We start from the raw sequence: 14,433 nt of genomic DNA, 5'->3' as shown, positions 1-14,433 counted from the left end.
GAAGAACTTTCTCCCAGTAGTTTCCAGACCCTGAAGACAGGGCCCATTAGGATCTTTGACCAGACCCAGAAGTGCCCGTGTGCTAGGGAGGTACAAGCACTTAGTTAATGAGGGGTCCTAGCCAATAGTCCCAGGTCCTGGAAGGCAGGATAAGGCTGTCTTGCGAGAATGGCAGGCCTTGATTAGGACAGAGGGACTCATCTGACCACACAAGTTCCATAATGGCCATCCCAGAACTGCATGTCCTGGTCCCAGTGTTTAAAAGACACAAAGGGGCAGCTCCAGGAATACTGCTGTGTTCAGTCAGTAAGCTCTTTCACCTGCATAATTTCCCACAAGCCTAGAAAAGTAGGCAGAAGTGTATGCCTCATAACTACCATATGTACTAAAGCTCAGAACAGGTAGGTGAATTTGCCCAAGGACATACAGCAGTGGATCTGCAAACAGCATAGCTCTGTTTATCTGCTCTCCTGTATTGAGATTTGATATTCTTGCCACCATGCTGGTTTGTGTCGGGCTGGAAAGTTACAAGGACTTCAAGTTGCTAAATTCAGACAAAGAGAAGTGAACGCATCGTTCAATGATAAATTTGAGTCAAACATATTTGTGAAAACTTTTGCTGGTCCTCACCTGTAACAACCTCTCTGTACATGGCTTTGAAAGCTGGAAAGTAGCTACTCTGAAGCTTGTCCAGGAGCCTGGCCATGCCCCTCACCTTTATTGTTCTCAGTTGATGATAAATGAATTTCAGATCTTCATACCTGCAATAACATGAAGGAGAGTGAATCCAGGTAAGCATCAGGAAATGCAAGTCACACTGTGATGACCCATCCTCACAGACACAGAGAGGAGCCCTGCCTCAGGGTGCTTCCACAGACACTGTGCTCCAGCCCAAAGAGCCTGGACATCTGTTCTCAGCACAATGAGGGCAAAAGCCTGAGTCGGGAACACAGGTTCAAAGGGGCAGCTCCAGGAAACACTGCTGTGACCATCTGGTGGCTCAAAGAGCTTGGCAGCTGGAGGTCATTAGCTCTTGCAGTAAGGTTGAGTCGGGGTGAGAGAGGCGTTATTGGAGCAAGGGTGCTAAGAGAAGTGTCTTGCAGTAGGTGAGCAGAATGGTCAGAAGCCAGGCAAGAGCATGAGGCATCTCAGCAGGGTGGTACAGACAGGGCTGGAGCCCTACAGGCATGCCTGGTCCTGTGACACTGATAATCTCGATTCTATGCGAGGAGAGGCATGTCTGCCTCTAACATCTGTCTGTCTCCTTGTGAGTAAAGGATTTATCAGCACAATAATAAATAGGAATCAGGAAATGGGGAGGAGGAGGGCGAATCAGCAGGAGCAGGAGCAATAATGAAGGCTTTCTGGACAAACACCCTGGATGATGAACTTTCCAGCCCTGCTGCTGATGAGCCAGGGCACAGGAAAGGCTGTTTTACAGCCGAATCTCCAAATCCCCTCTGTCTTCAGAGCTTTGCAAAAGGTGTGCGCATGTGGCCTCAATTGTTCGAGAAGAGAGCAGACAAGTTAGAAGAAAAATGTTAAAGAGAGTTGATTAATTTTACATGTAGTCCAAAGAGCCTTTGAAAAAAATGAGAGAAGACATACTGATGGTAGCCCAGGAAAGGAAAAAAATGACTACTGAATCTGGGGGAAAGTGTGCCTCTCCCAGTCTATCAAAAAACTGTATTGATCCAATGACACAGGGCTGTCTACCCCAGGGATGATGTGAAATACCTATAGGGAGGAACCATGGCTTAACACAGGAAAGCTCCAGCTTTATTCTCTGTAAGACATCTTTGCCTGAGTCCGAGCATGTGCCTTCCTGCCTACCTGCTCTTCCAGAACTCCAACTCCACCTTCGGGGTGGGATTCTCCCCTTGTAAGAGTGGCTGGGAAGACTCTCTCTTGAGTACCACCTGGACTTGGTAGCTCCATTTGATCACTGCAGACTCAATGGCATAGATGACTGACTTATCTATAGAATCTAAGCTGTGAAAGACAAAAGAACAGCAGCAATAGCAACAAAAACCAAAACCCTGAAACATGAAAATAACCCTGGGTGCACCCCCAAAAGAGAATCCCAAATTTTAAAAAATAGGCGAGAAATTTCATCTAGCCCATGCATTCTTTACTTTGAGAATAGTCTCTGTTGAGTAGTCAATGAAAATTATAGATCCCCTCCCCAGAAAAAAATGCTTAGGTGTACATGTACATTTTTCATACAGATTCAGGGATCATCAATATTCTGATGACTAGTTTAAGAACTTTGAATGCTAGTATGTTGTCCTGTCAATGCAGAAATATTCTGGACAGAAAACATTCAGATAACCATCCAGTGCTTGCTTAAATCCTACCAGTGACATCAAGCTCTCTGTCACAAAGCAGCACATTTCTCAGTAGGTTGGCTCTCTCAAGGAGAAAGCTTGTCTCATATCTACATCCCTCTGATTTCCTCATCTAGGTCTTAGCTGTGACCTCTGCAGCAAGAGGAAGTGGGTTATTTCCTCCTTCACAAGGCTAACAATCAGCCATATGAATACCACCATCATGATTTCACTTTGTTCTCATCTGTCCAGTGAAGAATAGAATTCCCAAACTTTCCTCCTCATACAACTTTTAAAGAAAGTAACTTAGCTATATTTGGAAGAGGTTAAATTTTTAAAAATACATTTTGGTCATTTTTTTCACAGTCTTAATGGAAAACTATACATGCAAAGAACCAAAGACACAATGACAAGGAGGACACACAATTCCCATTTTTATGTCAGAAACCCACTTTGACTTAATTAAATTTATATTTGCTGAGAAATGATACGGCATAAGTGATTGTGGAAGGTATTAAAGGAAGAAGACACCCACTTCCCCCAAAATGATCCAGCCTTTTGGGAAATTATCAAACTGGAACAAAGAGATGAATTCAGCAATGATTATAAACACACATTGAATATTATTAAGTTAAAATATAAAGGGACTAGGAAAGGGGTAATTTGAATTTATTTTGAAAATTAGATCTCTTTATTAAACCACAATAAGTTTTCTAGTTAACCAGGAAATTACTTCAAATTGTATGTGTAGGAAATTACTTCCAATAGAAAAAACTCATTATAAAGTATATTGTTGTATTTTATAATGCATTGCATGCATATAATCAGTTGAATGCATTACTTATTCTTCAGATCAAATCATGGATCCTGAATATACAATGTTGACAGTAATACATTGGGAAATTCCTGACAACGTGGCAGACTGAGTTCATGTACGAAGGCTTTCTGTTGCCCCAAGCACATAGAAATGCTGGATAAAATATAACAAAATATACTATTAATATTTATATTCGTAGCCTGGCTTAAAAGGGTAAAATAATTCCCAAGGGATAGAAATAAAGACAATTCGAAAGTCAGCATGGTCAACAGAAGCTGATGGTGGATTTAACTTCTAAAAGGAGACGAGGCTGGGATTTTAATACCCACTCAGGGGCAGGAGGCATGAACTCCCAACAAAGCCAGATCCCAACAAAGCCAGACTTGTTACTATTTGAAAAAAGAAAAAAGTCCCCAGGACCTGTAAAGAGTGTTCAGCTGCTGGGGGAGGAGAGTCTGGAACTGTAACAAGAGCTGCCAGAGTTAGTTCTGTGACATTATGTACCGAGTAAATGCTGGGAAGAGGCATGTCTGCCTCCCGGACTGGACCTGGGTCTTTGCCAATGATGAGACACTATCCTGATAAGCAAAATACTGAAAGCTAGTATGGCTGTGCTCAGCCCTGAAATGATTCTGAAAAGAAAAAAGACCACGTTGCTGTAATAGCCTTGAAAGACTTCATGCAGTGGATGGGGCGGGGAGTAATCAGGGTAAACACACAGTCCACAGTCTGAGGTTGTTGGCAAACAGAGCAGACAGTAGGCTTGTGTGCAGAACGGGGAGATGTGGAGAGTCAGGAACAGAAAAGTCGTAAGAAAAACATTCTGATAACCAGCATCTCCCATATCTCCGAGGCCCATATGGCCAGGCTGGCGGGACTTACACTGTCTCACTTTTGGAATCTGCAAACTCCATTTCTTCTGAGCCTGCTGGAAGAGGCAGCAAAGTTTTTCCCTTCACTTGCTCAAGGATAACCAAGAAGTCGCAATGGAGACTGTGGGCTTGCTGCCTGACATCCTGATATACCATGTGGGGCCAGTCTAGGCGATTCTTCTCATTGGCCAGGACAGGTAGGACAACCTGGAACAGAGGTGCACAGCAAAGAAAGGCTGCAGTTCCACTTCCAAGGACTTAAAGACTAACCAGAAAGAAGCTTATAAAGCTATATACAACCTTTTTCAGGTCACTGTGTTGGAAGACCTAATAGTAGGGTCAAACATTATATACCACCTTGACATCTGGTTAATTGGGGAAGTCCTTGAATAGCCTACCTACAAGTTTTCCTTCTCATTCTGCTCCTGGGGATAAAGTCCTCTAGCCAAAATACTCTTTATCGGCCAGGCGTAGTGGCTCATGCCTGTAATCTAACACTTTGGGAAGCTGAGGCGGGTGGATCACCTGGGGTCAGGAGTTCGCGACCAGCCTGGCCAACATGGTCAAACTCCATCTCTATTAAAAATACAAAAATTAGCCAGGTGTGATAGTGGGTACCTTGTAATCCCAGCTACTCAGGAGGCTGAGGCAGGAGAACTGCTTGAACCCAGGAGGCAGAGGTTGCAGTGAGCCAAGATTATACCACTGCACTCCAGCCTAGGCAACAGAGCGAGATTCTGTCAATCAATCAATCAATCAATCAGTCAATGGAGCCCATTGGTTTTTCCCTGGCCTCTTTTAACTTAATGCATACAGGTATGAAGTATGTAGAGCTGGGTTTTACCAGGATTGTGGCTGCACCAATTGAGTATGACACAGTGAGGTAGAGGCCAGTACATCAGGAGTTTGATGCAAGGAAATGATGATCATGAAGGAGCATGGCACTCAAGTTGGGTAAGAGAAGAGACCATGGTCAAGGGCCAGGGCCAGTGGGAAGGAGCCAAGGCCAAGAGATTGGCGCTCCCAGCAGGACCAAGGGACCGTTGTAGCTGCACCGATTGAGTATGAGAAGGTGTGAGCTGGAAAGATGGGAGTAGTGGTCAGAAAGGAGGTGCATAAAATTGGACAATGACATTGATGGTTATTGGGAATGCAAGATCTGGAAATGGCCGTGTAAGGGGCTGCTTATGATGGGGAGGAGGACAAAGATACAGGGAACCCAGAGGCCAAGTTATCGGAAGGATCACTCATATGTCTTTGGAAATAACCACATATTAGAATTAATGTTAGGGAGAGTCACAGCGAGTTGGGAGGCAAAATCATACACACACAAAGGCAGCACCATCTGTACAGGATGCAGCAGTGAGAGTAGGTAATGTTCTCTGATGACAAGAGATTTGAACTGGAGGCTTCCTGATGTGGATCTAGAGCAGCAAGGAGGACCAAGGAGGCCACCTACCCCAGCTCCAGACTCAAGAGAAAGGCTGTGGGGGAAACATAGCTGAGTCCTCCATGAATAGCCAGGATGGGTTAGAACAAGGTAACAAGGATCCATCAGATGGGTAAGGAGGATTTTAAATGAGATGAAGAGTGACAAGAATTATCCTTTATGAAACACCTGCAATGTGACACTCTATTCCAGGTGTTCTAATATACGATGTCTAAATTTCATAGCAACCCTGCAAGACAGTTTAGACCTGGCAGAGTGAGCACATCTGCTCATATCGCACTGCTGAATTTAACCAAAATTTTACAGGTCTGTGAGATTCCAAATCTTATGCTCACACTCCAAAACACAAAAGTTAAAAAAAAAAAATCCAAGTTTCAGAACGAGGAAAAATAAGTCGGCAGTCGTGAATGAAGTGGTAGGAGGAGGAAGTAAGGAAGTAGGAGAATAAGTTACTAAATTCTGTTCATTCTTCAAACGTTTCTTAGGTGCATTTTCCTTTTTTACCTTGTACTAGTATAATGGGACAAAAATAATATTAAAATTATAGCTTTCTCTCAGTCAACACCCTTAATCCCACACCCACCCCCAACCACACGCAAGGCAGGAAGACATCTCTCAGCCAGGTAAGTTCTGGCTTTAGCAATGCTGCATGCTGCGTGGGAAAGTGGAAGGAAAAGGGGAGCAGGTAATCAGAGACGACTAAGCTGAGTACAAGGTGCTGAGAGAGGAGAGGGGGTGGACAGGAGGGCTGGGCCGCAAGGAGAGGGCTTAGCAGACGGGAGGGCAGCAAGGCTTGAAAAAGACTCGATCAGCATCAGGCTAGGGAATAAAAGTAGAAGGATGGACAGAAAATAGAATAAAGTCACTGGTACAAGCTTTGAGAAATTAAAGAACTTGAGGTATTTTTAAAATAAATTGTTTATTTAGGTTTTAAATTAGGTAAGACATTTACATGGTGCAAAATGTTAAAAGTACAAAAGCTTTTACAGTAGGAAGTAAATCTTCCACCTACCCCTGTACTTCAGTTACTGTTTATTCTTCTTGTGGATTGCTGTTAAAAAAAAAATGCCCTCCTTTTCTCCCTCCCTTCCTTCCCTCTTTCCTTTCTCTCTTCTTCCCCTCCTTTCTTTTTGACACATAATTAGTGGCATACCATCCATACAATTCTGCACTTCTTTAAAAAAATTGTATTAAATTACAGCATTATTCACAACAGCCAAGAGACAGAAACAACCTAAATGTCTATGAAGGATACATTTTTTAGAAATGTGGTATATACATACAATAGAATATTGTTAAAATATTGTTTAAAAAGAAAGAAATACCACATAGGATGATAGATGGCAATATGGATGAACCTTGAAGACACTATGCTAAGTGACATAAACCAGTCACAAGGAACAAATACTGCATGATTCCACTTACATGATGAGTCAGATTTGCAGGAACAGAATGTAGAATGGTGCTTGCCAGGGACTGAAGGGAGCAGTTTGTGGAGTTGTGGGGTGTGTGTGGAGTTTCAGTGATCCTGGACAGGGCAGTTCTGAGGATCCATTGCACGATAATGCATATATGGTTGACGATATTGTACTCTACACTTGGAAATTGTTGGGTGAATTCTATGTGTGTCTTTATTTGCCACAAGGAAAAAAATTACCCTAAGGAATACTCTGGCTGGGCGTAGTGGCTCACACCTGTAATCCCAGAACCTTGAGAGGTCAAGGCAGGAGGATCACTTGAGCCTCAGAGGTTGAAACAAGCCTGGACAACATAGCAAAACCCTACCTCAAAAAAATGGAATATTCCATATCATTCTGTTTAATAGTTGCAAAGTATTTCACTGGCCCATAATTCATTCATCCAGTCCCCTGCTGGTGAACACTGTTTGTCTCCAATCTCTTTCAATGCACCAATTAAAATTCTTATTGAGAATTTTTATTATTTTAAAATTATTTTTGCTTGCTAGACTACCTTGCTTAGCCATGGCACAACTCTGCGACAGGCCTGCTATGTCCCACATACATTAGGTTAAATTCTGTTTCTGAATCTCTGTTCAGTCTGCTCTCAGTACCTTGAAAGTTACCTTGCTCTCTACTTATCCCACTTCTTCTCCTTGTTCAGGGGACAATTCAACACTTAAGGTTAAGCACGCTTCTCAGACCGCAGACCTGTCTCTCTCCTCTGAAAAGCCAAAAATACTTTCTATCATCAACATTCATGAGAGAAGTTGATCCAAGTTCAGGCTTCAGCGGGATGGCTTTCAGACAATGCAGTGGCAAGACCATTCCGTTTGTTAAAATATTGAAATACCTCCACGTCTACTGATAGAGCTAGCTTCCCTGGGCCCTCGGTACCCTCCTCTATCTATCCAACCCTTTACCTGGATTTCCCACCTCCCCACAGCCTCCTGATGCAGCATCTAAAGGGCTAACACCTGACACAGCAGGGGGCCTCCAAGACTTGAAACAGCAGTGGGGCCGACTTTTAGGCAAGCTTTACCTCCAGCCCAGTCGTATAAGGTTTAAATATTTTGAATAGATAATTTATTACATATGTTTCAGCTCCTCGGAGTAAGCATTTCATGAGCAGGAACAGTTCTTTGGCATTCTCTATAGCGCCTATCACCTGAAATATCATACAGCCAGTACTCTGTCCACCCTTATTTCACAACCTGCAGGGTCCAGGGCATCAAGCCTCAGAAGCACATAGGCCTGAACTGCAGGGCACTTTACTCCCATTCCAGAAAGGTCTAAGGGGCACAGGAATCTCTCCGGAGCACTTCCCTGAAATCTCCTGCATTCTCGCGGCTTCTCCTGCGGTGTCACTAAGCACTCATGAACCACAGCTCCACCTTCCTCCCTGAGCACCAGGTAGATTCCTCCAAAGGCCTGCTGGGCATTTCAAAATGGGTGCCCAACTTTTTATGATGGCACAGGGCTGACCTTTGCTAGATGGTTGGTAATGAATGAATGAGACGAAAATCAAAAGCAAATCACTCCCCCAACCCACCTTTAACTGCTCTCCAGAAGTATGCATTGTTTACAGCCATTCATCTCCTTCCCACCCCACTGATCCATCAGAAACGCCTCCATGGTCACCACTTCCCATCTTCCTCAGACCTTTCCCACGTACAGGAGGGATTAAGAGATGCTGATTTTGAAAGTAGTCAGGACCTAGGCACGCTCCAGACTATGGTCTCCCCTGACTTTGGCTGGAACCCAGACCCGGGCTGACCCAAGTTTTAGCCCCTTCCGGTTCTCATTCTGGCCTGTCCCCGCTCTCTGACTCCGCCCCTCGCCCCATCCCATTTTCTTTCTGATTTCAGGAACTTCCCTCCTGGTCGCGCTCCCTCCACAGCCTCGCCCCTCTGCCAATCACCCGCGTCTCGGACCTCCCCTGCAGCTTCGCCACGCCCCCTCCGGCCCCGCCCCCTCCGGCCGCCCCTCCCCTCCCCCACCCAGCTTTAACGGCGCCGGGTTACCAACCCACCGTCACCTCTGAGAACAGCGCGGCCAGGTGCTCCAGAGGCGCCGCGGGCAGGTCCCCGCAGACCACTGCGCCGCGGAAACTGTCGGGCTCTGGAGGCTCGGGCCCGGTGCGCAGGAAAAAAAGCCCCTTAGCGCCAGCCGGGCCCGACTCAGGTCCCGCCTCCAGCCGGGGTAGCACCGCCAGGCCCCCGGGCGCGGGCCGCACCACCAGCAGCGGCCACAGGCCCTCGGTAGCAGCGCGGCGCAGGAAGGCCTGGAGCAGCTGCTCCGCCTCGGCAGTCCCTGCGCAGCGCTCCCAGGCGCCCGCAGCCGGCCGCAGGCTCTGGGCCACGAAGGTCCCCAGGAGTCGCAGTCGTGGGTCGGCGCCGGCTTCCTCGTCAGCGTTCGCCGCCGCCAGCGCGGCCCGCTCCTCAGCGTCCGGCATAGCGCGCGGCCTCCAGCTGCGTCGGTTTCCCTAGCGACGAAGACGCGGCCAGGAGGCCCTCCTCTGCTCTCTTCCTATTGGACACATGCTCCCCGGTCCCGCCCCTTCCGGGCTAATAAGGTATGGGGGTGTGGCGAAAAGGGGCGGGGTCGCGTCGCTGTTGCTAGGACACCAGCCAAGGCTCCCTCCCAGTCCGCTTGCCTCGTGCATTGGAAGTGCTCAGGTGTGACCGTGGAGCGCAATGGCTTATTGATGAGCTGAGTGGAGAGGAGATCAAGCATATAAATGCTGTTAAGGATCGTTTTGGCCAAGGTCGAGTTAGAGTTTTTAGAAGTCTCCAGACGCTGAAAATGCTATGGTTCTCTCACCTCCATCCTAAATGCTCAATTCAAACTTAAACACAATGCCAAATCATAAAACAGATTTAAGGACATTCAATGAATTTTTAATTTCTTTTCCATGATGGCAAATTAAACACTTCAGAACAGCGCTGTCCAATAGAACTTTCTGCGATGATGGAAATGTTCTCCATCTGTGCTAGCCACTCATGGCCTATAAAGGAGGCGAAATGCGCTGGTGCCATCAAGGAACTGAATTTTTAATTTTATCTAATTTTAATTGAAATAGTCACATGTGATTAGTAGTTACTGTGATTAGTAGTTACTGCTCTGTGATTAGTAACAGCTCAGCTTCAAATTTTTGATATAATTTTTTAAAAAGGTTTTTCAGTGCCTTTCTTTGCCCATGTTTTTTAAGGCATGTGTTTAATCTGTCAAAAATGTAGCCGAACTGTGAGAGGCTTGTTTTTGTTTTTGTTGTTTTTGAGACAGGGTCTTACTCTCCTGCCCAGGCTGGAGTGCAGTGGCCAGATCATAGCTCACTGGAGACACAAATCCCTGGGCTCAAGCGATCCTCTGGTCTCAGCTTCCCTAGGAGCTGGGAATACAGGTGCCACCACACCCAGCTAACTAAAAAAAATTTTTGTAGAGATGGAGTTTGACCATGTTGTCCAAATTGCTCTTGAAGTCCTGGCCTCACTTAATCCTTCTGGCTCAGCCTCTCAGAGTGCTGGGATTACATAGATGAGCCACCAGGCTAGAGTTTCTGACTTCCATGGATATGACCTCTAATCAGTTCTTTCTAAATGTAGCAAAGCACCTGTCTATAAGTAGGATACTCAGAGCCTCCCTATCCTGCCCTATACCTGGATATTGGCTTCAAAAAGGGATAAGGTAAAGTGCCTTGCCTGACCTCAGAAATTAGCATTTGTTACCCGCTTAGTCCTTTTCCATGGTTAGGTTAAATAGCTTGGCCCTTTGTAAGCGTGTAAGGTGACATGCTTGAGTGCTCAAAAAATGGGCAAACAACTTGAGCAGCATAAGTTCTACAGGAATGAGCTCCCTTCCGTCCTGCCATCCTGACTTTAGTCATCTCCCAGGGACTGGGGAATTTCTGGGTAAAAGGAATGTTTATAATGGGCTTCAAAGGAATGTTAACAGAATAAGCACTTACCAATGGCAGTTTGGCTAACAAGAGCCGCTCAGGAAAATAGCAATGGTTGGCAGGTAAAATGATTGATTTTACAATAGCTGGAGCACAGGAGTTTCGGTCATGGAAAATGTTCAGTTAGAAATGAATCTTTATGTTTTTAAAGGGTGTTTTATCATTGCTGGATTAAACAATAATCGACCAACTCTGAGGAAAGGGAAAAAGTGGGAAACTAAAACAATTTTTAGGATGAATTTGGTAGTTGACATTTCAAGAAAAAGCATCAGGGAAATATAGTAGCATCAGGGGCTTCTTACACGTACACTTTTTGGTTTGTTTTTGCACATAGGAAGGCATCATTATTGGTTTTATGCTTAGGGACTTCAAATGTGTCAACCATGCTCATGTTTCATATACAGAGGGAGTTTAGGACCATTAACTTTGGGTAAACCCTTCAAATAAGATTTCTGCCACCCCACTGTGGCTCCATTATGCCCTTAATCTCCTATGTCTCCTTGCCCCAACATACATGAAAATGAAACAAAGGAGTCTGTGAAGATGGCTTAAAGATATCTGTCTAAGGTGAAAGTTCCCGAACACTAACAATCCCAGTTGTTTTTCTTTTTTATTATACTTTACATTCTGGGGTACATGTGCAGATAGTGCAGGATTGTTATGTAGGTATACACATGCCACTGTGGTTTGCTGTATCCTTCCCCCCATCACCTACACTAGGTATTTCTCCTATTGTTATCCCTCCCCAATACCCCCACCGCCTGCTATCCCTCTGCTAGCCCCCCCACCCCCCACCTCCCAACAGGCCCCAGTGTGTGATGTTCCCCTCCCGGTGTCCATGTGTTCTCATTGTTCAACTCCCACTTATGAGTGAGAACATGTGGTATTTGGTTTTCCGTTCTTGTGTCAGTTTGCGAGAACGATGGTTTCCAGCTTTCTCCATGTCCCTGCAAAAGACATGAACTCATCCTCTTTTATGGCTGCATAGTATTCCAGGGTGTATATGTGCCATATTTTCTTTATACAGTCTACCATTGATGGGCATTTGGGTTGGTTCCAAGTCTTTGCTATTGTAAACAGTGCCACAGTGAACATACGTGTGCATGTGTCTTTTGAATAGAATGATTTATAATCCTTTGGGTATGTACCCAGTAATGGTAGCAATCCCAGTTTTTAATTTTCTCTCCAAAAAGATACCTTATCTGCATTTTAGAATGCGATTGGTGGGAGGCATTGATATGGGATTATTGAAAACAATTGACATTTTAAAATATTGTATAATCATGACAAAAAATTCCCAAAATGTGTTAGTTATCTATTATAACAAATTACCCCCAAACTTATCAGCTTAAAATAGCAATAAACGTTTATTGCCTTATACAGTTTATGGTGGGTCAGGAATTTAGGAGCAGCTTAGCTCATAGTTATTACTCAAGGTTTTTCAAGATGTTGCCAGAAAGATGACATCAGGGGCTACATTATCTGAAGGCTTGACTGGGGCTGGAGGAGACATTTCCAAGATGGCTTACTCACCTGGCTAGTGGATTGGTGCTGGCTCTTGGCAGTAGGCTTCAGCTTCTCAGCATGTGGAGCTCCCATTGAGTATTTGAGTGTCTTTGTAACACTGTGACTGGCTTCCCCCAGAAGAAGTGATCTAAGAAAGAGCAAGGCAGAAGCCACAATGTCTCTTATGACTAGCCTTGGAAGTCACACACTGTCATTTCTGCAATTATCTTATTAGTTATAGAAGTCTGCCCTGTTTGATATGAGAGGAAATTACACAAGTATGTAAATACTAGGACACAAGATCACTGGGTACCATTTTGGAGGCAGGCTACCTCAAAAAGTAAGGGAAGTAATGAATTTGTATAAGATGTTCAGATGAAATAATTTCAATTTTTAAAATTTGAAACTTGAACTCAGTTCCATGAGCATAATATTTGTAGTAATCATATTTTTTTGTCTTAAATGACTGTACGCACAATTCCTGTTCAAGTCTTCTGGTCATGATCTCTTTAAATTCTGGATAGTCGTTTGTGATGAGAAATTTGTTCCCACAAGCAAGTAATACAAAAGTTAAAGCCTTTCACAACCGTTCATGAATTAGCAGTTGACATTTTATTTACAGAATCTAACAGCTCTTTCTTTTCTTCCTTGACGAATGTTACATTGAAATTCTTGTGATGCTGCTAATAGATACTGAATCTAACCCAACCTTTCCATATCAAATATTTCAAAATAATGATGAAATTCTAATTCAAATACTGTGTCTGAATTATTAGGATAACTTCCTTGCAGCCATCTTGGATACAATTAATGTGAACATCAGACACAAATAGGGAGGTCTATGGGATCCATGAATAGAAGGACAGTGTAGGCTGCCTGTGACTACATCCAGGAGACATGCATAAGAATATCAGTGGTTGCATCGTAGTAACAGCATAATTATGGGAAGCAAAGCAAGTGTCCATCAATAGTAGAACGGATGAGTAAATTGTGTTGTATGCTATTCATGATGTATAATACTGTACAGCAGTAAAAATGAATGCATCAACATGGATAAATCCTAAAAGCATAATGTCGAATAAAAATAGGAAAGTTACAGAATAATTTAGTGTTATATTTGTTAGAAGTTTTAAACTAGACAATGTGTTGTAAGAGACACACACATACGTAGTAATCTAATGAAAAGTAAAGGAATGATTATCACAAAATTCAGATTTTGATCACCTCTTGGGGGACTAAAGAGGCATGGGATGAGTAAGGGAAACACAGGACCCCTTTAAGTCCCTGGTAATGTTTTATTTCTTAACTTGGCTGTGAGTTTTCATTTTGTCATTCCTCTTAAACCATGCATGTATATTATGTACTTACAAAACAGCTATGTTTTCTGGGGTATATACCCTGGGATTTGTCATCACATGCCAGGAAAATTTAGGAGATGGACACACAGGAGGAGTTAGGAGTGGAGGTTTAATAGGCAGAAGAGAAAGAGAAACAGCTCTCTTTATAGAGAGAGGAGGGTCTCCAGGTGGAAAGGACCAACTGGTGGCCAATATGCCAGATTTTATAGTCAGGTTTGAGGAGGTTGTGTCTGGTTTACATAGGGCTCGTAGATTGGTTTGATCAGGTATGATGTTTACATAGTGCAAACGGAAGGCTGGTTGCCCCACCCTAGTCTTATTATGCAAATGGACTTTCCAGCTGATTGATGCCTCAGAAGGGATGATAAAGCTACCGTCTTGAACATGTCTAGTCCCTAGTTCCTGCTGGCAAGCTCCCAGCTTTCTTGTCTATGTCTGCGGCTGGACTTTACAGGTTGCTCTTTGTTAGAAAATGACTTGGCTCTGCTTTTCATTAAAAAGAAAAGCCTTACTGAGGACTCCCATACACTTACTATCTACCTAAGTAATTTCTTCATAACTCCTGTGTCATGTGACTATACGATATACCTCATGATAAAATAAAACAGATGTGCCATTTCATGTACTTGAATGCTGTGGGGAAATTCATTCCAGTTACTGAGAATCAATGTATAGATGTTCATTTAAA

General features: G+C 44.0%; 1 protein-coding gene across 6 annotated transcripts in view; it reads right to left on the bottom strand.

Moving 5' to 3' along the window:
• DNAH9 (dynein axonemal heavy chain 9) overlaps positions 1-9,430 on the bottom strand; it is a 346,949-nt gene extending 337,519 nt beyond the window's left edge. For 5 of the 6 annotated variants that reach the window (XM_039476345.2, XM_074388185.1, XM_010339862.3 and 2 more), the window contains exons 1-4: positions 8,962-9,430; positions 4,027-4,223; positions 1,834-1,992; positions 631-761 (exon numbers count right to left, since the gene is read on the bottom strand). In XM_039476345.2, the coding sequence (XP_039332279.2) occupies positions 631-761; positions 1,834-1,992; positions 4,027-4,223; positions 8,962-9,378 (904 nt within the window). In that variant the 5' untranslated portion in view covers positions 9,379-9,430. The remainder of the gene's footprint in view (positions 1-630; positions 762-1,833; positions 1,993-4,026; positions 4,224-8,961) is intronic. The other variant, XM_074388187.1, reaches the window with a different exon arrangement.
• Between the last annotated feature and the right edge of the window lie 5,003 nt (positions 9,431-14,433).

The sequence above is a fragment of the Saimiri boliviensis genome, chromosome 17 (assembly GCF_048565385.1).
Source record: "Saimiri boliviensis isolate mSaiBol1 chromosome 17, mSaiBol1.pri, whole genome shotgun sequence".
Taxonomy (NCBI): Eukaryota; Metazoa; Chordata; class Mammalia; order Primates; family Cebidae; genus Saimiri; species Saimiri boliviensis.
This window is presented reverse-complemented; position numbering and strand designations above follow the sequence as displayed.